Raw genomic sequence first — 22,218 nt, 5'->3', positions numbered from 1 at the left:
AGCAAGGAGATGTGTCCGCTGATTCAGAGTCCCATAAGTGTACCACTGGCAATGAGCAGACATACTCAGTAACGCACTCCTTTGTCTTTTTCCAGCATTCTTAGATTCTTCAACTCTGCAGCTGTTTTTTGACCTGTATCATTCCATCCCTCCTTCATTTTCGCCTCTGGTGAGTCAGGACCACAGTTTCTAAAACAAACTCTACTTCCAGAAAATAGCAATGGTGAATGAGCCTTATGCTTGTTCATTTTGTTATACAAAATCCTAGAAGCAGAGCATAGAAATAGTAGGGGTAGTTATCTAGCCTTTTGTGGTAAAGCTTGTATCCTAAAGGTTCTTGCAGTAAAGTCTTAACTTAATTCTCTTTAAAATATTCCTGTCTAATGACAAATTGCTGCGTATGTCAAGCTCTTTTGGTCTCATCTGGAATCTGACTTTATACTGCACCTCAAATCACCACAGACTGGAGTGGGAGGGTTCACCTTGTATTGTCTAAATGAAGATGATCCTGCCCAAGAAAAGTTTTTAAAATCCTCAGGCACATGTTACATAGGTGATAAATGGAAGCTATAAGGGGAAGGCAGATTTGTATACTATCCTGGACAACCTTTGAGGGCTCTTGGAAATGATGCACTTCTTCTTCAAAGCAGCAGTAATTACCCTCCCCAAATCCCAAAGTTCATCCAGGTCCTAAAAGATACTGGTCTCGAATTCAGATTGGTGTAAAATGCTACTGTACGAAACACACAAATAAAACAGGAAAATAATGGATGCTTTGCATAGTGTTTCTACGGTAGACTGCTTTCCTGGTTATTATGGTACTTTTCCAAATGTAGACCTTTGCTTTAGTAGAAACATGAATACAGTGTTGTTTGTATCATTAAGTTTACTTCAGGAAAAGGTAACTCACTCAAGAGAGGTAGTTAGTGAAAGGACTATTTGTAAAGATGTGGGCAACGTTAGGGGAATCCAACAAGGTGCCATACACCCTCGAGGGTGCAACAGTGGGGAGCCCTAGGGGGTCAGAGGAGGAAACCCTGAAAAGAGCTGAAGCTGTGGCTTAGGGGAGGGCTGGACAGCAGAAGTAGGGACACTGTCAATCATGGCCCAGCCAAGAGTCGAGAGACAGTGCCCGTCTCTTCCTGCCCTTAACCTCCTACTAGAACTTTTTCAGTGGTTGAGGCCTACTAGAGGCAAGAAGGTGCAGTGTGGCTCCACTTAGTTAACAGAAGTCAGCTTCCGAGTTAGTAGAGCAGTGTGGAGAAACGTAGAAGATCGAGATCTGGAGAGGCAAACAATATAAACATCTAGCATAGTGGGGAAAGGGTAGAATGATTTCAGTATAAAGCTTGGATGTTTTTTTAGGACACAGATCTAACTTGGTTATTTCATTATAGCACTACACAGCAAAGCCTAATGAGCCCAAAGTCTTCATGAAACAGAGAAAACCAAATCAAAGACTTTACTTAGACAATGAATTGCATGGTATTTTTAAACCTTAAATACGTATCTTAACAAGAATCAAAGAAGCCAGTGGGTGGTCAAAGAATAATACCTAAGTGAATTTCTAAATTCTGAATTTAACTAGTTGTTACGGTAACTTGGATCTAATGATTTTTTTTCTTTTAATGAAGCTATTTCCAGTATCCTAAGTTGCATCCTCCTTGACCTTTCTACATCATTGAAATGATAGCAGGGGTTGAAAGAACAGAATTAGTGGCATATGTAAAGAAGAATATTACAAGAGGGAAAGGAGGAAAAAGATAATATGGAATAGCCATATCATCTTTTTTAATCAATTGTGTTTGGATTGCACCTGCTTTTAGGTATTATCCTGCTTAGTACAGATTGCATCAGTCAGAAGATCCCTGTTTAACAATGCAGAGAGAGCCAAGTTTCTCTCTCATCTTGTTGATGGTGTTAAACGAATACTGGAAAATCCACAGGTAAGATTTTTGAGAGTTTGTTTTTATTCGAATACTAACGTACATATATATGCTGCTCTGGGGGGTGGGGTGTGATTAGTATGTGCCTGTCTGTTAGGAGTCACAAGGAAATCCATCCAAAGGCCACACTTAGCAGAAATTCTAGAGAGCAGTGGGTGTGTCATTCTTCAGAAGGTTTAAGTGAATCTATCTGTAGGCAGTTTCTTGAGAATGTTCACCCAAACAAGGGTTTGTATGCTCTCGCCTCAAGAATGCACAACTTATAGGAAAATAGAGGGCTAGTCATTTTCCCTCAAGAAATGTGGTTTTTGATTGTTTTTTTTTAAATATACATTATTTACCTAAGTATATAGGGCTGCTTCTAGGTGGGAAGAGAGGTAAAGTGTCTTTTCTAATATATACATTCTGTAACTCGATCGCCCTTTTTGTCTTTTTCGGTCCCAGAGATTCAGCCAACACCTTCTTTTCTTAAAGTACCACTTCTCTACATGAGGAAATACCATACAAGCATTTCATTTTTAAATATACTTAGTTCTGTCCCTGTATTTAAAAAAAAATTTTTTTTAAGTTGTCTCAGAATGTTACGTTAGCTTCAGATGTACAACATGATGAAACAACTCTGTACGCTGTGATATTCTTACCTCCAGTCTGGCTGCCATCTGTCCCCACACAGCACTACTGCAGTACCGTTGATTCTGTTCCCTGCACTGTACCTTTTATCCCTGTGCCTTACTCCGTAACTACAAGTCTGTATTCCCACTCAGCTGTCACCCATTTTTGGTCATCCCACAAACCCTTCTGGCAACCGTCAGTTTGTTTTCTATAGGTATGTCTCTGCCTTATTTGTCCATTTGTTTTGTTTTTTTGATTCCACATATAAATGAAATCCTATGGTATTTGTCTTTCTTTGTCTGCCTCTGTCTACACACACACACACACACACACACACACACGCACGCATGCACACACCACTTTTTCTTTATCCATTCATCTATCAGTGGACACTGATGTTGCTCCAGATATCTTGGTGATTGTATTGTATATGCTGCAGTACACATAGGGATGCATATATCTTTTCAGGTTAGTGTTTTTGTTTTCTTCGGGTAAATACGCAGTAGTGGAATTACTATATCATATGGCATTTCTATTTTTAATTTTTTGAGGAACCTCTATACTGTTTTTCATAGTGACTGCATCTATTTACATTCCTCCCAACAGTGCATGGGAGTTCTTTTTTCTCCATATCTTCACCACTATTTGTTCTTTTTTGTCTTTTTGGGTCAAGTTTTTTTGGTTTGTTTAAAGTAACCTCTACACCCATAGTGGGGTTCAAACTCAGGACTCTGAGATCAAGAGTAACATGCTCTAATAGTCATTAGCCAGCCACATGCCCCAGTATTTCTTGTCTTTTTTTTAATTAACTATTCTGACAAGTGTAAAGTGGTAGTATCTCATTGTGGTTTTGATGATCAGTGATGTTGAGCATCTTTTCGTGTGTCTGTTGGACATCTATATGTCTTCTTCTGAAAAATGTCTATTCAGATCCTCTGCCCATTTTCTAATCAGGTTGGTTTTGGTGTTGACTTGTATGAGTTCATTATGTATATTTTGGATATTAACTCCTTATTGGATATATCATTTGCAGTATCTTCTCCCATTCAGTGGGTTGTCTTTTCATTTTGTTGACGGTTTCCTTCACTGTGCAGAACCATTTTATTTTGGTATAGTCCCAGTACTTTACTTTTACTTTTGTTTCCCTTGCCTGAGGACACATATCTAAAGAAATGTTGCTGTAGTCAATGTCAAGAAGATGACTGCCTGCATTTCCTTTTAGGAGTATAATGGCTTCAGATTTCACATTTATGTCTATAGTCCATTTTGAGTTTATTCTTGTGTATGATATAAAAGAGTGGTCTAGTTTCATTTTTTTTGCATGTAGCTGTTCAGTTTTCCCAGCACCATTTATTGAAGACTGTTAAAATGCATGTATTCATTCAAGAACTACAGAGAGCACCTACTATGTGTCAGGAATGTGGTCATGAACAGAACAAAATATGCTAAGAGGAAGACGTATATAAGAAAACATATTCATCTAATATGCAAACAAATCCAAAGTGTTTAAGTATGAAGTAAAATATATAAGCATACTAATATAGGAATGAATAAATTTATTATAACAGCAATGATATAATGTAAATAAACTAAACATTTATTTAACTTTGCCACTGAAGTGGTCTTATAAATCTGACAGATGTGAAAATGCAAATTTCATGATCTTTGGTCAGTGGTAAGCAAAACAGACTTGTCACACCTTAGGTTGTGCGCCTTTTGTGCTATTTGATCAGCTACTTTAGGCAAGTAATGTGATCCTTCTGGGCTTCCATTTCAGACTCTTAATTGATACTAGAAATTTCATCTCACAGGATGGTTTTTATGAATACGTGAAATAATAGATGCGAGCATCGCTTTTTAAAAACAACTCTAAAAAATTGTTTTTAAACATACTACAGATGTGTCATTCTTTTTTATTAATTGTTTTTTAACATTTATTCATTTTTGAGAGACAGAGCACAAGTTGGGGAGGGGCAGAGAGAGAGGGAGACACAGAATCCGAAGCAGGCTCCAGGCTCTGAGCTATCAGCAGAAAACCATGACATGGGGCTCAAACTCAGCGAGATCATGACCTGAGCCAATGTCAGATGCTTAACCAAGTGTACCACCCAGACACCCCATGTCATTCTAAGGGAGGAAGGACGTGTAGCTCAGAAGTTAAAGTAGATTCTCCCCTCCCCTCATGCCATCCCAAATGTCATTCTAGAAGTACAGTGAATCACATTTTACATTTCATTTTCCTTCTGTGCTGTCACCAGAGTTTATCAGACCCAAACAATTACCATGAGTTTTGCAGACTACTGGCCCGATTGAAGAGTAACTATCAACTGGGAGAATTAGTAAAGGTGGAAAACTACCCTGAGGTCATCCGATTGATAGCTAACTTCACAGTGACCAGCCTACAGGTTTGTCTTTGATTGCTTGTCTTTCTCTTTCCTACACATAGGAACCTCTTCTCTGGCTCATTGGTTTTAAACTTATAAGAATACAGGCAGACCTCGTTTTCTTGCACTTCACTTTATTGCGCCTCACAAATACTGTATTTCTGACAAAGTGAACATTTATGGCACCCCTGCGTCGAGCAAGTCTTCTGTCTGTGCCATTTTTCCAGCACCATTTGTTCACTTCATGTCTCTGTGTCACATTTTGGTAATTCTCCCAATATTTCATACTTTCTCATGTGTATTATGGTGATTTGTGATCAGCGATTACAGCTCCCTGAAATCTCAGGTGATGGTTGGCATTTTTAGCAATAAAGCATTTTTTAATTAAGATATGTACATTGTCTTTTTAGACATAATGCTATTGCACACTTAACATACTACGGTATAGTGTAAACATAACTTTCTTACGTGCAGTGGGAAACAAAAAGTTCATTTGACTCACTATTGCCATGGTCTGGAACCAAACCTGTGGGTGTGCCTATATTCCCTTTTTTCCCTCAGGACAAAGTGAGTAGAAGTATAGGGCAGTCCTGCAGAACAGTTATTGTGGCCTGCTCATTTGCATTACAAAAGTGCAAGTATTTGGTTAGAGGAACTTGTAGGAACTACAGGGGTAATATTTAGATTATCACTCTGAAAAAGGCAAGATTGGAACAGGGAGCTAGACAGAAGAGTTAAAGAGTTAGTGACCTCTTTTTCTTAGTCATGTAATATAGGGCAGTGGTTCCCAAACTTTATGGCTTGATTCAAAATCCTCTGGGCATTTGATGAAAAATGCAGGTGCTTATGTCTTACCGCCATAGTTTCTGCTTGAGTAAGTCCAGGGTGGAGCCTGAGTGTCTCTGTGTCTAACAGGTTCTCCAGGTGATCCTCATGGATACTGAAGTTTGAGAACCACTTACACATGGCTTTCCGTGTGGGAAGGTTTACACAGCCAGGATAGAACAGCTCTTTTTATTAGATGCTTAATCTCTGAAATACTAATAAGTACATTAGATGAGTTGTCATGCCCAAAACAAAGCTCATAAAAATCTGTCCTCTTTTTTTTTTTTTCCCAAGCCTTTATCCTTTGTGTCAAGTGGCATGGGACTAGTGTATTGTGTACAGATATGAGAAATAGACTTCCTACTCTTGTGGTTTTCCTTAGCACTGGGAATTTGCCCCGAACAGCGTGCACTATCTCCTGAGCCTGTGGCAGCGGTTGGCAGCCTCAGTGCCATACGTGAAAGCCACAGAGCCCCACATGCTGGAAACGTACACCCCCGAGGTCACCAAAGCCTACATCACATCCCGTTTGGAGTCTGTGCACATCATACTGAGGTAAGGAACCTGAGACAGGGTTCGGCATTCTCCCACCAGGCGCCTGGTGTCAGACTTGCCAGAAATAAGACACCCACTTGACAAAAGCATACTTGACATGAGTCTCATTGGAACTAATGCTGTTAATGGCCGTTTTTTCACATCAGCAGAAAAGTAGGTAAGAGCATAACATCTGCAAGAATAGTCTTTCCTTTACATCCTTATTATGTCCCCCTTTTTTGCCACCCTTCGTAATGTCTTTGACGACTAGGTATATCAGTATACTGTTTGTCCTTGCCACTGATTTCCTTTAAACATGAGAGGAACATTTATAAGCTAAGATGATGAGAATTATGTGTAAGCTATAGGTGCTTTAATTTCCTGAAGAAATAAGTGGATAAATAAGATGACACAATTCAGAGCTTACTAGAAGAGGATCTTAGGCAGCGGATAGCCGATTGCGTTGTAGAAACACGTGGTTTCTATCTGCCTTGACTGTTAACTAGACCAGAAATCTATAGCTAAAGAAATGTTAGACCCTTCCAAAAATAACCTATATAAAGTGAACGTATTCCTTGTTTAGGGACCTTTCTTGTATAATTTTTTTTTTGGCTGTTTTTCAGGGGAATTTACTTGGATTCTGAAGGTCTGAGCTTTTTTTAAAATCAGATCTTAATTGGCTCAGTCAAGTGCATTTAATTGTCTTGAGTGATAGTGTCAACTGTTAATGACTTGAATCATTTCAAAATCCAAGTATTTGTGAAGCCTGCTGGAAAGCATCGTTCTGCTTTTTGTTTGTTTTTATTTATTTTGAGAGAGAACACAAGCAGGAGAGGGACAGAGAGAAAGAGAGGGGGAGACAGAATCCCAAGCAGGCTCCGCACTTTCAGTGCAGAGCCCCATGAATCATGAGATCATGACCAGAGCTGAAATCAAGTCAGACACTTAACTGACTGAACCCTCAGGTGCCCTGAAAGCATCATTCTCTTAGCAACATAGTTTCTTTTCCTGAGGATTCAGCTGGTTTCAGCTAGGCAGTGTTGAGGAGTGGTTAGACATGCAGACGTTCAGGCCCTGGGCCCGGGTAGCCAGTTAATAGCTGTGTGCTCTTGGGCAAGGTTGTTCGAAGTATTACACTGCTGTGTCCTGGCCCAGTGTGTGGGCTATGGTACACACACAGCTGTGAACTCTAGCTGTAATGGGGGCAGTGCTGCAGCTGCTGGGGTGTCACACTACAATGTAGCAGTACACGAAGAGCTCGTGGTATGACAAGGTTTATGAATCTAGGAGGAGTAGATACCTGCTGTAGATCCACAGTGCCTCATCTGCAATTCTGAAATCCAAGATCTAGAAAGTAAATTTTCTTATTAGTTTGGAATCAAAATGCATTTGGTGGCAAAACTTGACATGTGCTGTTATGGGTTCATTTATAGTTTCTTTTTAAACTTATGTTTTGTGTGACTGTTCATAGTATTTATACATTTTGCTACAGGAATGTTTTTTTTTTTTTTTGATACACCAGAGGGTCCATTGAGGGTTCATATTATATGGTAGAAGCATCATATTGCCTCATTACACTCTGAACATTTCTGAGTTCCAAAGCACACTGGCCACAGACGCCTCACACGAGGACAGGATATTTGTAGTCCCAAAAGTTATTACAGTTGAGAAGCAGCAAAAGACTAAGGGACTAGGAGCTCCTGGGGTGAGAAGCATAGGACTGAGCAGATCGAAGCAGATGAATGTTAGGGGAGCAAGAGTTCAGAGCAAAACGCTGTACACCAACACATCGAATCTATCTAAAGAAGACACATGCTAGGGTAAAGACACCCATATTACCACTTTATATATATACATTCCTTCCGTATAAAAGGGAGTGTTGGGATGTGGGCCTCTACTGGTGGAAGTGATGGGTAAATGCAGAAGAACGAGAGCTGTCATGGTAAGGAAACCAATGGCATATTTTAAGAGAGCCACCTTCTTCCCCCCTTGGGAGCAGGGATGGACTGGAAGACCCTCTGGAGGACACAGGCCTGGTGCAGCAGCAGCTGGACCAGCTGTCCACGATTGGGCGTTGTGAGTACGAGAAGACGTGCGCACTCCTTGTGCAGTTGTTCGACCAGTCTGCCCAGTCCTATCAGGAGCTGCTGCAGAGCGCCAGTGCAAGCCCCATGGACATCGCCGTGCAGGAGGGTGAGTGGGTGGCAGATGTGGCCTATATAAGGCGGTGCTGCCAGTACCACTTCACTCATTGCCACCTCTTTCTCTCTCTCTTTTTTTTAATGTTTATTTATTTTTGAGACAGCACAAGTCAAGGAGAGACAGAGAGGGGGAAACAGAATCCCAAGCAGGCTCCCCACTATCAGCACAGAACCTAACCTGGGGCTCTGCGCAGGGCTCCCAACTCACGATTTCGACCTGAGCCGGAATCAAGAGTCAGATGCTCAGCCAACTAAGTCACCCAGGGGCCCCTCATTGCCACCTCTCTTTCCTGCCTTCACCCCAAAAGGACTCTTCCATCATCAGTTACCTGCATCTGCACGAAAGGCTATCATAAATAAATGCCACGGGGAGGGGGGGAAGGGACTAGGGAAGAGTAACTGAAATCTTGTCTACATGGATGTGTTTAAGAAAGTACTAGAGTCTAAACATAATGACATAGTCTGATAGGAGAATGTCCATTATCTAATGAATTTCCCCCTTGGCATCACCCTTAGCAGAGTGGAGTGATAGCAAATCACTCCTGTAGGAAAAGTTAGGCATTATGCCTTACCATAGCGTTCTTAAGATTACAGCAGCCCTTAATAAGAAACGAACCTCACCATGAGGAAATTTCTTCAATGAAATAACCATTGGAGCAGACGCTAATAGGTCTTCTTCCTGTTGCAGGAAGGCTGACATGGCTGGTTTACATCATTGGCGCAGTGATTGGTGGCCGGGTTTCGTTTGCCAGCACTGATGAGCAGGATGCTATGGATGGCGAGCTTGTCTGTCGGTAAGTGGTCTCACAGAGGCTTTCCACTTCACTCCTGTGACTGTCACCCTCCTCTTGGTGTTCTCAGACCACAGGAGCTTGGCCTGCTTCTGTTAGTGCTTTCCTGCCCATTTATGGAGTGTAATCTCACAAAACGGATTGCCCACGAAAGTGAAGGACAGGTCCAACTGCAGACATTTTATGAATATAGCAGAAATTCTACCTTACAACCCTTAGTGAGAAAACATCTGCAGTAATTCAGCAAGGAAATGATGGATACAGAATTAGGAAAATGAGAGTAGGGAGTAGCTTTTAGTTTTAAGGATGGTATCTCAGAGTTAATGAAATGTGAACTACCTTTGCAATAGCAGAGTAAGACTAATAGGAAACAGGGGTTCTTCAAATATTCCCAGATATGGAATTGCAGAGTTTCTGCAGCCTTTCAAATCTCTTGACATACACTTTTCCACCTAGAGGATTTCAAGTTACTTTGTACCTGTGATTCTTACCGTTTTGAAAAAACCTATAAATGAACATTTAATGATTTCTAAAATTTCACCTAACACAAATAAAAAGGCAGGATATTTTAGTACTCCACTGCAAAGCTTCTCAAACCTTTTCACCAAGACCGTTCACCCTCTTAAAAAGTTTTGAGTATCTCAGGGCCCCTGTGTGTTTTAATCAGTTGAGCATCCAACTCCTGATTTCCGCTCAGGTCATGATCTCACAGTCATGAGATCGAGCCCCGCATCAGGCTCTGCAGAGCATGGAGCCTACTTAGGATTCTTTCTCTCTCTCTCTCTCTCAATAAACTTTAAAGATAAATAAATTAAGTAGTATGGAGAGTCTCAAAGATCTTTTGTTCAGAAGGTATAGCTATTAAAAGGGCACCTGGGTGGCTCAGCCAGTTAAGCCTCCAACTCTTGGTTTCGGCTCAGGTCATGGTCTCGCAGTTTCGTGAGTTTGAGCCCCACATCATGCTCCGTGCTGGCGATGCAGAGCCTGCTTGAGATTCTCTCTCTCCTCTCTCTGCCCCTCCCCTGCTCATACTGTCTCTGCTCTCTCAAAATAAAATAAAACTTAAAAAAGAAAATAAGAACTATTGATATTTATCATATTAAAAAGTAAAACTGGGGTGCCTGGTTGACTCCGTGAGTAAAGCATGTAACTCTTGATTTCAGGGTTATGAGTTTGAGCCCCATATTGGGTGTAGAGATTACTTAAAATCTTTTTTAAAAAAATAAAAATAAGTAAAACTGAGAAAGTTTAAATTTATTCATTTAAAAATAACAATAAGCCCATTACATGTTAGCAAAAATAATGTTTTTTTAAATATTTTTCAAAAAAATTAATGAGAAATGTCTTTGTTTTAATGTGTGGCCCAGAAGTCAGCTGGATATTCAGATGTGTGTCCGCGTCCAGTCTGTCATGATGTCACACATCTGGTAGCCACTGGACACCCCAGTGCACCCTCCTGTCAGAAATGCAAGTGGAAGGGCAGGTCATGTTTCAGTATTGTGCAACCTTGGGGAACTGCCACCCTGAAGGTTTCTAAACTTTGAGATGCTCTCCTTAGAAATAAACACATTTTAACAAGATGCCTTAGAATATATTGGTTCCCAGACACTTCAGTCCGTAATTCCTATTCTGAAAATCCCTATTTGTGTCTTATCAGATGCCCATATGCCCTTAGGTGCCTTAATCCTGACAAAAGTCTCCATGACATATCACACTGGCATTTTTTGAAGAGCTGAGCAAAGATTTGATAAGGATGAAAGCTAATAAGCTTTCTGACTCGGCAGCCTGGTGTTATAACTGTGTGTATATGCCATAAAATAACTAGAAAACAGCGTCCTATACACTGGTTCTCACACTGAGTGTTACAGCATCACGCCTGAGTCTAATTGACTTATGTGTCAAAAATAGTTATCTGTTCTCATGTCCTCAGAATGTTAGATGACTTGCTTGTAATGATATTCATTCAGTATTTACACACTGCATTCCAGTGTGCTTTCTTTTGGGGTGAGGGGAAGGCTCAGAGAAAAGAGATGGAGTCACAGGTAGCACAGGGATGAGGTCACAGTGATGTATGTGCTCTTGGTCCCTAGAGCTCCTACCCACCTGTGGACATTGTCCTTCATGGATCCACTCCCTTCATGGCCCTGTGGGAAAAATGATTGAGAACCTTGGGCTTAGTCCAGTCTCCCTCATTTTATGGGTGAGGAACTGGGACTCAGAAGATAAATTGCTTTACTCAAGATCTCACAGAAGTTTCAAGAAAGACCATTACATCAATACCAGTGGGGGTTTTTTTTCCTCACTATTTTTAAGCAAATTGTGACTTCTGACTCAGTCTGCAGTCTGAGTGGACTAAAAGTTTTAACCATCTAACCAGTCATTCATATTCATTCTCCAGCTGTGGTTCCTGTGGGGGCAGAAATGGAGAATTTTGTTCTCTCAGCAGAGCATAGAGCCTGCAGAGAATGCCTTTTCGATAGGATGGGTAAGGAGAGGAGACACATATGACCACTGGAGGGTAGGTTGGATTTTCTAAAGTGACCAGGATATCCTGCTGTTGAGAGAATCATTACTCTTCTTCCTCTAGGGTGCTCCAGCTGATGAACCTGACAGATTCTCGCTTGGCTCAGGCGGGTAACGAGAAGCTAGAATTGGCCATGCTGAGCTTTTTTGAACAGTTTCGTAAGATCTACATTGGGGACCAGGTGCAAAAATCCTCTAAGGTAACAGACTCTCAATTGGCTCTACTTTGTTCTTACTTGGGCTTGCAGAATTGCTGACTGAGAAACGTGCGATAACAATTCAGATACAGGTTTTAGTATCAGGCTAGTTCAGATGTCTCTTCTTTATCTGTAGAATTTTGAGAGACTCATCAAAGAATTGGGTCCATCTCTTTAATGCTCCATATGGTTAACAAATGGCCAGTCAAAACATCTGTTGGTCTTGGGACGCCTGGGTGGCTTAGTCGGTTAAGCGTCTGACTTTCGCTTAGGTCATGATCTCGCCGTTTGTGGGTTCGAGCCCGCATCGGGCTCTGTGCTGACTGCCAGCTCAGAGCCTGGAGCCTGTTTCAGTCTGTCACTCCCTCTCTCTCTGACCCTCCCCTGCTCATGCTGTCTCTCTCTCTCTCCTAGAAATAAATAAACATTAAAAAAAATTTTTTTTTTTTTTTTTAAATCTGTTGGTCTTAACATTGGCAATTCTCAGTTTCTGTGAATTGATATTGAGAACAGCAAAAGGTTTGACAGTCTTTGTAATCTCAGGGTTGAAGGGGACTATCAATAGTTCAGCATCTATCCAGTGTCAAGTAATACTTAGAAACTAGTTTAATCCCTTCAACAAAGACTTCCCCTACAGTTTTGTCCATTTTCTTCCCACATCTTATCCCCCAATAAGGACAAAAACAGTACTGGGATATGATTTTTCCAATCCATATTTTCTGATTACTTTTTCTTCCCTTAACACAACACCAGCTGTACCGCCGACTCTCAGAAGTTCTGGGCTTGAATGATGAGACCATGGTCCTAAGCGTCTTCATAGGAAAAATGTAAGTGTTTGGCTTGCCATCAGCAAGAGTCCCTTGCAACTGTAAAATGTGATCTTGGCATTATGCTGCCAGTGCCTTGGTATTCCAGCATTGATCGTTTGCGTCAGAAAATTGTGCATTTGAGTGTGTGACAAGCTGTGCTTAGAGATATGGCCCGGCCCCAGAGCATTCCAGGCTTGTACAGGCAAGGATTTAATTTTGTTCATGTGGAATCTCCTCTTTAGCCTCTGGAATCACTGGTGAAACCCTGTCATGGCATTAGCAAAATGGACCTCCCTCCCCAGAGGTGCTCAGCCTCTCACCCAATCACCCTGCAGCCAGAGATGCCCAGAGTGGGCATTTGTTTTCTGGTGCTGATTTCCACTAGGTGTGCCCCCTCAGGAGGAGAGCCCCACTTTAAAACAGGCTTATTCCTCTCAAGAACCATCACACTCTTGGAGAGTCTTGAATCTGCAAAATCTAGTGCTATTTGAACTGTCTTCAAAGTTGGAGCTCCTAATTGGCCCTTCTTTTGTTTGTTTTCTTTTCTTTTCTTTTTTTTTTTTTTTTTAAGTTATGCCCCCTTTGTTTACATTTTCCCCTTTTTAGGAGCTCAGTATCTAAAAGCACACAACTAGGAGCCAAATATTTTACCCAGGGCTGTGTGCAAAGTGACATTTTGCCCCTTCCAGCCATCCCAATCCTAAACACTCATATCCATGAGCTGGTTAATAATTTAAGATGCAAAAAGCAAAGGGGGTCTAAAGGACTCTGCCAGCCAAGAACCCGGAAGCAAGGGCTACTAGAATTCTGCAGCTGACAGTGGATGGCGCAGGTGCAGAATTGCATACGTCTGCATGTTATCACTGCCGCAGAAATCTCTTACCCTTGCTGCAGAAATCAGCCCTGGAGTGCCCCAGAATTCCAAGGGCCTGGGTATGGGCCAGTGTAGCTTTGGAACCAAGTAGTGAAGATTATCTGAAGGATAATTTTTCTAGTCAACCAAATGTAAGTACGGAGATTTTATACCCATTTTTTGTGGTTGTGATGTCTGTGAATTGGTGATGCAGATGTGTGGTGACTCTTGATGGATGATTTTCTTCTTCTCCCAACTCTCAAGGAAACCAGGCAAATCAAAAGTATCTCCTGCTTTTTTTTTTCTTTTTGTCCTCCAGCATCACCAACCTGAAGTACTGGGGTCGCTGTGAACCAATCACTTCCAAGACACTACAGCTTCTCAATGATCTCTCCATTGGATATCCTTTTCTCAGCTGGTTTCTGTGCACTGCGGGAACTGTGCCTTGCCACAGTCTTAGAAATCATGGCGTCCTGCTGTTTCCACTTTAATTTCGCTTTATGTGTGCTCAAGTATCCTCCAGTCTCCTAGGAGCCAAAGGCAGTACCCTCACAGAATCCAGGGAGAATTCCAGACTCCAAATAGGAGCCACCCCACAAGCTAATAGTTTCTACAGATTTATCCCTAGTTATCTCTAAGATCCAGAAATACCAAGCAGATCTGTCTGATCAGTATACCCTTTATGGCCAAGATTTTTACATCCCCAGTGATGACAGAGTCCATCTTGATTGTCAGCCTTTTGGCAGAAGCAGCCTGATTCCAGGCCCTGCAGTAAAATTAGTGGCTGTATTCCCTCTTGGCCTGGACCAAGTCTGCAGTAAAGTTTGAATCACTCTTGAGGCAGGCTTCCACAGTCAGGGGTCTACAAGAGACTAAACCCTATAAAAATTAGTGACTTTTAAGATTGTACATAACTAGTGCCATTCTAAATGCATAAGAGAGAACCTAATTCACCACACCCCATGGATGCCTTGGGCAGGGATTTAGGCCTTAATTTACTCTTAGAAGCCCCAGTGAGAAAAGCTGCCCTAGGATATTCATGATTCTTGGGGGGAAACTGCTGGGTTTTATCTCTTTTCTTACAGATAGAAGTTTGGTTTGGATATTCTGTCATTGATCAGTTAAATACTGCTTAGAAGAGAACACATTTTTCCCCCATTTGACAGGTGTTATATTCAGGTGCTTAAGGAAAATAAAATAATCTGGGTGTGGAATTCATAGTCGAGAAAGAAGCTACTTTATCCTAGAAAGTTGCATTCTGCATTAAAGATTCTTCATTTGCACACACTTTCCTTGACCTTCTTTCTTTGTCTTCACATACAGTAGTGTAAGGAAGCTAGTGAAGCTTAGTGCGGTACAGTTCATGCTGAACAATCACACGGTGAGTGATTCAGCACCTCTTCCTGGTTCTCCTCTCCAGCCAGCCACACACACTTCCTTAGCCATATAAGGGGGATGTTTCAATTGAGTTCCATAAGTGCCCGCCCAGCCAGAGGCTGCTCCCTGACTCCCTACACACTGCCAGATCACACTTGCTGTCATCTGAGCTGCTCTTCGGAATTCAAATGATCTGAGTTATGGTGAAGCTGCCTACTATTATTCATACAAAGATAAATTAGTTGTAGATAACAACAGTCACCAAAAATTTTTTTAATCCCACTCATACCCTTAAGGAATGATGATGTGGCGCCATTAGCTTGAAAAGGCTCAGTAATTCTGAAATTCCTGGCTTGCCTTCCGCCTGTGACCCATGTCTTTATCTTTTTAACTTGTTTTCTTTTTTTCAATAGAGCGAGCACTTTTCATTTCTGGGTATTAACAATCAGTCCAATCTGACAGACATGCGGTGTCGGACTACGTTCTACACAGCACTTGGGCGTCTCCTCATGGTGGATTTAGGTACTGCAATAAATCCTAGAGGCTTGCACAGTAGTCTGGCCTTGTTCTAAATTCTTACTAGAGCATGGAAAACTAGATGTGGGGGAGGTCTTTCCTGTTGTTTCATCAGTAACAAAACTATCTGAAATAACAGTCTGATTTCACCAAGGACAGATCATACTAGAATGGTCCCTGTAACTGGAAGAGAAGAACAATATGTGCCAGAAGTTTCCATCTGATGTGCAGTGTTTTTAAAACCTATTTCATAGTTCTCCTCTGAAAGTTAAGAGAATTGAGTCCTGGATTCATGTTGTTGGCCAGATGGCCCTCCAACCCACATGAAGGTGCAACGCACCCAAGACTGTCAACACACTTTTCATGCCCCCGTTCACTAGCGCATGTGAACCCACAGAGCTTAAGAGCCTTTGTAGCTGCTGTGTGATATTAACACTTTGGGGTCAACTAATGACTGAAAACGCAGCACTATCTTCCTCATTCTGAGCTATTTAAGTTTAATCCTACTAAATAACATTATAGAATCTTCCAGGTTTATGGAAGATTAATGAAAAGAGAAAAGTGTGAAGAGAGCCTCCACAGGCACCTGATTCCAGTACAAGTCTCATCAGGTTCTCATACACCAGACTCGGTCCTTTCTCAGCTGACTGTAGCTGTCACTTAAGGAGAAGTAAATAAAAACAGTACCTCATACACACAGGAATCTCTGGTATTGTGGCTCAGTGTCAGAAACAATGTGGACATCCCTGGACTGGATGATTTCCAGCCATTTTCTAATTTAAAAATTCTCTCTATATATTTTATTCTGAAATTACTACCCATACCTGTGGGGATGATAAAGGGGTCCCCTTGAATTATCCTCGAGTCTACTCATCTTTCATACCATCTTATTTTCCTTGCATGCACAGCATTGAGTTTTTTGTATTGGAGTCACACCCTGGGTTGTTTACCTTACAGGAGAGGATGAAGATCAGTATGAGCAGTTCATGCTGCCACTCACAGCTGCATTTGAGGCTGTGGCCCAGATGTTTAGCACTAATAGTTTCAACGAGCAGGAGGCAAAGGTGAGTCTTTCACCCGCTGATTGACCAGCTTCTGCTTTCGGGCAGCCCCTGACAGAAACTAGATTAGCTAAGCACTGCAGAATATAGTGCTCATCCATACATTTCCCACTGTTTTTGCTTTGTATTTAATCTCTTGGGCTCCTGGGATTTTGAATTCGACAAACCAGTAGACATTTATAAAGTCTTTTATTTTTATGTTAAAGTGTGTTTTTACATAACACTTAGGATTTTTGTCTACATTTTCAAATGTAGTAGCATAAAGTTATTTTGTATGTTTTCCTATTGCCTTTTTGATCTCTGTTGTATCTTTAGTTATGTGTCCCCTTTTCAGTTTTAATACTGCATATTCATGCTTTCTCTTTTTTCTAGATCAGTCTTGCCAGAGATGTGTCAACTTTATTAGTCATCACCAAAAAAAAAAGTCTGTTGTATCTGTGTTTTCTATTTCATTCAGTTCTACTCTACTCTTTATGTTTATTTTCATATGTTTTTCTTGGGATTTTTCGATTGTTCTAACTTCTTTTCAGCCTTCCTTCTTTCCTAATATAATCATTTAAAGCTATAACTGTCCATCTAGGCATATTATTCCACAGGTCGGTTTACATAATGTAAAATTTATCAGCTTAACCATTTTTAGGTGTATAGTTGAATAGCATTAAGAATATTAACACTGTCATGAAATAGGCCTCCAGAATCTACAGTCTTTGTAACATTTTCATTTTCATTCAGTTCTTTGGATTTTCTAATTTCCATTAAGATTTCTTTGACAGGAGTCATTTAGAAGGGTTTGTGAATTTCCACATATATAGAATTTTAAAATTACCTTTAGTTATTGATTTCTGGCTCTCAAAATTGTCATTTATTGATTTGCTTTCCTCATCTTTACACATACCTGCTCTCTATATCTATAGATCTCTACCAAACCAGAAGACACTAGGCTATTAATATTTGTAGGACTTTTTTGCAGTGTTCATAATGACACTGAGGCTGGATTATAGTCACCAAATAGCCAGGAGTATTGCCTCCAAATGCCAGGCTTTACCTAATATTCTGAAAAATCTGTCATCCTCTCTAGAAAACCTGTTAGTTTTCTGTCTCCAAACCATCAGGGAAGTCAGAGGGCAACACCACTTTGTCCAACTCTCTCCCCTCTTTCTACCAGTGTTTTGAGATAGGTACCCTTCCGAGCTGAGGTTAGTGTGGAGCATGTCAGTAACTTGAGCTAGAGTCCCAACCAGTACCAAGGATAATTGAGGGATATCAGTGAATAGCAACCCTTTTCCCCATCACTTTAGTGAAATTAATGAAAAGAACTGTTTTGGCCACGAACAACAAGCATTTTCCACATCTTTGTCACACCTCATGGAATAATTTTTTGTTTGTTTTTAATTTTTTTAGTGTTTATTATTTTGAGAGAGGGAGAGACAGAGTGTGAGCAGGGGAGGTGCAGAGAGAGAGGGAGACACAGAATCTGAAGCAGGCTCCAAGGCTCTGAGCTGTCAGCACCAATCCCAGTGTGGGGCTTGAACTCCCAGACCTTGAGATCATGACCTAAGCCGAAGTCGGACACTCAACAGACTAAGCAACCCAGGTGCCCCTGGAATAAGTTTTTTCAAGTGGCTGTGTCTTAGACTTGAATATAGGTTATGGTATCAGTTTAGGAACAGAATTGTCTGCTTAAAGCAAGCTGTTAGAAGTACAGTCAGTTTTGTTTTGTTTATTTATAGAGAGAGACCATGGAGGAGGGGCAGTGGGAGAGGGAGAGAGAATCCTAAAAGCAGGCTCTGTCAGTGCAGAGCCCGCCATGGGGCTCAGTCTCACCAACCGAGAGATCATGACCTGAGCCAGAATCAAGAATCAGATGCTTAACTGCTTAAGCCACCCAAGTGCCCCAGAAGTAATCATTTTTGACAAATGAGTGAGGACACCCAAATGTGCCCGTGTCCTTGAGCCCATTGATGATTATCAGCTTTCAAAAGCAGTCTTACTGCTGCTCAGGGCTCACAGGACCAGTAAAAGTCCTACTGAGAAACAGAGCATTGGAATCGGAGTCCCGATAGTATGAGTCTTAATCCTGGCCCTAGGCCACCTAGCACAGACTGTTTCTGCCTCTTAGGCCTCGGTCTCTTTTACTGTGAAAGTGTACTTTACCCTCCCAAGTTTTGACATGTCAGTCTTATTTCCAGGGACTCCAAAGGGAGTCCTCCTTTGCTTCCTCCCTGCAGGATCTGCATTTGATCTGTAGCGCTGATGCCTTTGTAACTAGGTGTGGTACCAGACCTTCACAATACGTGGTCCTTCCACCTTTTCTTGTGTGGACGTTTTGGCCTTTTTTATTCTCTTTTTTTCTAACTCTTCTTGAATCAAGCTTTTTTGCTCTTCTCCTTTTTACTTAAAACTTATCATATTAGTGTCTTAAAACTTTATCAGCTTCTGTTTTTGCTGTGATGGATCAGGAACCATTGCTTTTTCTTAGTAGATAACAAGCTTATAAAACTAATTTTCCACGTAAAAAAGAGTCCATTCTAGTATGGAAGAGATCAGTTCAGAATATCTGGGAAGGAGTATTTATTGAATGGTGGAAGAATTTGATTACACATTTGTGAAATCCCCATCAAGAGGTTATAGGTTTGGTTTTTCTTCTGTTTTAACCTGCTTTTGCCTTCTACTACAGCGAACTCTGGTTGGCCTAGTAAGAGACCTGAGAGGGATAGCTTTCGCCTTCAATGCCAAGACCAGCTTCATGATGCTGTTTGAGTGGATGTATCCTAATACAGACCAGGAACGTGCCATGCAAGCCTTAACTGGAGGGTGGATGGGCGGTGTAGTTATGGGGGAAGGGGGTGGGCAGGATTAGGGAGGCAGTGAAGGCAAGGAGTTGCCCCCAGAGGCCTGCCCTATGTCTGGTAAGCTGCCATCCCTAGTGATGTGATGGCATAGCGCTGCCTGCTCCTGTCAGAGAGGTGGGGAAACAAACGAGATCGTTGCCCACCACTTTCTCTTCTGGGTCCCAGATATAAAATGCCTGTGGAGATGCTGCATGTGAATTTTGCCACACTTAGAAAAAAGAGACATTTCTATCTACTAAAAAAAAGAGCTTTCCTAGGAACTAGAAAGTCTGACCTTCTTAGATTCATAACCTTGAACAAATCATTTCAAATCTGAGTGCCTCTGTTTCTCCAATAGTTATATAACAGAAATAGAGGCTTCCTTGTCATGAAGGGATAAGAGGATAAATAGCAATATGAAATACATTATGCTCTTCAGAAGAAAGTCATAATGTAAATTACAACGCATTATTAGATGCCTTCGAAAGTTTTAATATAGTCTGGTTAGAAAGACTGCAAGGTTTAGCAAGCAGGAGGCAGGAAATTAGAGAACTTTAACTTGTCAGTTTGTGCTTGGCCAATGAGGAGAGATTACTTTAAAATCTGTAACTTTCTGGATTCAGATTTTTTCCTTAGCTTTTCATTTACAGATATCCATCCTACATGCCAATTCTCCAGAGGGCAATTGAGCTGTGGTACCATGATCCAGCCTGTACCACACCTGTGCTCAAGCTCATGGCTGAGTTAGTTCACAATAGGTAAGCAAGAGGACATTTTCAGAGGGCACAGCTGCCCTTTTACCTGAGAAAATTCTAGGGAGAAATTACTTTATCAGTGTTTTTGGCAGATTGTGGAAGATAGTAAGACTCACTCCTAATAGAATTTGCAAAAAATATCTATAAAGGTTCATGTGTGTAAGTTTTTGTATGCTTGGAAAGAAGGGTGCCCCAGTCACACAAAGCCACAGCTGCTTGCAGGAAGTAAGTCACCTTGAGAAGAGTCACAAGATACTGATTCTCACAAGAAGTGAATTTGGTAACCAGCATTGTGATTTCGCCGCCCACATATAAGTTAACACTTGGGAATGCTGCTGTGCCCACCACATCTCAACGTTCTCATTTCAGAGAGACTAATTGAGAGGTGCTGGGTGTATTAGAATGCCCTGTTTGCAGATAGAGGTATCTGTTTGGCAGATTGCAGCTGAATTGGTAAGATTTACTTAAGAAGAAAGAGAGACTTCCAAAATACCAAATTTTAGATCCCCCCCAAGAATTTAGGGATGGAGGAAAACAATAATCCAGCACCTTGACTTCACTAGAATTTCAGGTCTGTGTATCTGCCTTTTGTGGCACTCCTAAGATAATTAATTTTTAAAACTACCTTACTGAGGGGGTGGCTGTAGCCTCCCATCAAGCTTATAATCAAGAGTTCCTCATTTACAAAATAGATATTTGAGAGCATCTATTCTTTGCCAGCCACTTTTCTAGCTGTGATGCTAGACAAAACCTCTCCCCTCTTAGATTTTACATTTGGGGGAGAAGACAGTAAAACAAGCATGGATAATCATTTCAAATAGTGGTGCGTGCTATGGAAAAAAAAAATTAATGGGAATTGAAGGAGAGGAGGGTCAGAGAAGGCCTCTCAGAGAAGGTGATATTTAAGCTGGGGGTCTGAATGACAAAGATTCTGATAGCCCTGCAAAATAAAGGGAAAGAGCATTCTAAACAGTGAGAACAACTATCAAAGCTCTAAGATGGGATGAACCCACGGGAACTTGAGACAGAAAAATACCACTGGCTGCTGCAGCATGGTGAACGAGGGGAGGCCATAGTAGACAATGAGTCAAACAGGCCATCAAACAGGCAGGCAGAGACCCAGTTGTATAGCAACTTAGGACAGCAGTAGTAAAGAAACCGTGCATTCTCATTACAATGGGAAACTGCTGGAGTCTTTTACGCATGGGATTAAAATGATCTCCATTTACCTTATTTAGATTAGGTATCATTCTGTCCTGAAGAATGGGACTGTGGGGGGACAAGAGTGCACGCAGAACGACCACACAGGAAGTGGATAGATTCAGGGCATACTGTAGAGCTAGATCTTTTTTTTTTTTTTTTTAATGTTTTTTATTTATTTCTAGGAGAGAGAGAGAGCGTGAGCAGGGGAGGGTCAGAGAAAGAGGGAATGACAGACTCTGAAACAGGCTCCAGGCTCTGAGCTGGCAGTCATCACAGAGCCCGACGCGGGGCTTGAACCCACGAACCACGAGATCATGACCTGAGCGAAAGTCGGATGCTTAATCGACTAAGCCACCCAGGCGCCCCTGTAGAGCTAGATCTTGATGGATCTAATGTGGGGAGGAAAGGAAAGAAGAATCAAGGAGGATCCTGGGTGTGAGGCCTTAACCAACTAGAGTTATTAAAAAGACCAACTAGAAGCTCATTTAAAAAGTGGAACAAACCAAAGAAGAGGTGCTCTGGTCAGGAGAACAGTCAGGAACTCAGAACTCAAGTTGTTTATTTTTTTCCCACTTTATTTATCTGAGAAAGCAGGAGTTGGGGAGGGGCAGAGAGAGGAAGAGCAAGAATCCCAAGCAGGCCCGAAGATGCTAGCACAGAGCCTGACACAGCTGGAACCCATGAAACTGTGAGATCATGACCTCGGCCAAAACCACTTTTGAGCCACCCAGGCACCCCAGAACTCAAGTTGTTTAAAATGCTTACCTCAGCTTCTTTCCCCTACAGCACTTGGAGTCCCT

The 22,218-nt window shown here is 41.5% G+C and overlaps 1 protein-coding gene across 2 annotated transcripts in view; it reads left to right on the top strand.

Annotated features, from left to right (window-relative positions):
- The window catches only part of XPO7 (exportin 7), a 40,118-nt gene that overhangs the window by 10,021 nt on the left and 7,879 nt on the right, over nucleotides 1–22,218 (top strand). For both annotated transcript variants that reach the window (XM_039243768.1, XM_039243767.1), the window contains exons 8-21: nucleotides 96–169; nucleotides 1,827–1,946; nucleotides 4,817–4,963; nucleotides 6,150–6,322; nucleotides 8,301–8,494; nucleotides 9,191–9,296; nucleotides 11,881–12,016; nucleotides 12,767–12,840; nucleotides 13,995–14,075; nucleotides 14,993–15,056; nucleotides 15,466–15,574; nucleotides 16,526–16,632; nucleotides 19,307–19,395; nucleotides 20,111–20,218. In XM_039243768.1, coding sequence (XP_039099699.1) covers nucleotides 96–169; nucleotides 1,827–1,946; nucleotides 4,817–4,963; nucleotides 6,150–6,322; nucleotides 8,301–8,494; nucleotides 9,191–9,296; nucleotides 11,881–12,016; nucleotides 12,767–12,840; nucleotides 13,995–14,075; nucleotides 14,993–15,056; nucleotides 15,466–15,574; nucleotides 16,526–16,632; nucleotides 19,307–19,395; nucleotides 20,111–20,218 — 1,582 coding nt within the window. The remainder of the gene's footprint in view (nucleotides 1–95; nucleotides 170–1,826; nucleotides 1,947–4,816; nucleotides 4,964–6,149; nucleotides 6,323–8,300; nucleotides 8,495–9,190; nucleotides 9,297–11,880; nucleotides 12,017–12,766; nucleotides 12,841–13,994; nucleotides 14,076–14,992; nucleotides 15,057–15,465; nucleotides 15,575–16,525; nucleotides 16,633–19,306; nucleotides 19,396–20,110; nucleotides 20,219–22,218) is intronic.

This window comes from Hyaena hyaena, unplaced genomic scaffold (genome assembly GCF_003009895.1).
Source record: "Hyaena hyaena isolate Hyena2069 unplaced genomic scaffold, ASM300989v1 scaffold_230, whole genome shotgun sequence".
In the NCBI taxonomy this organism is placed as follows: Eukaryota; Metazoa; Chordata; class Mammalia; order Carnivora; family Hyaenidae; genus Hyaena; species Hyaena hyaena.
Note: the sequence above shows the minus strand (reverse complement) of the source record. Positions and strands in the feature narration are given on the sequence as shown.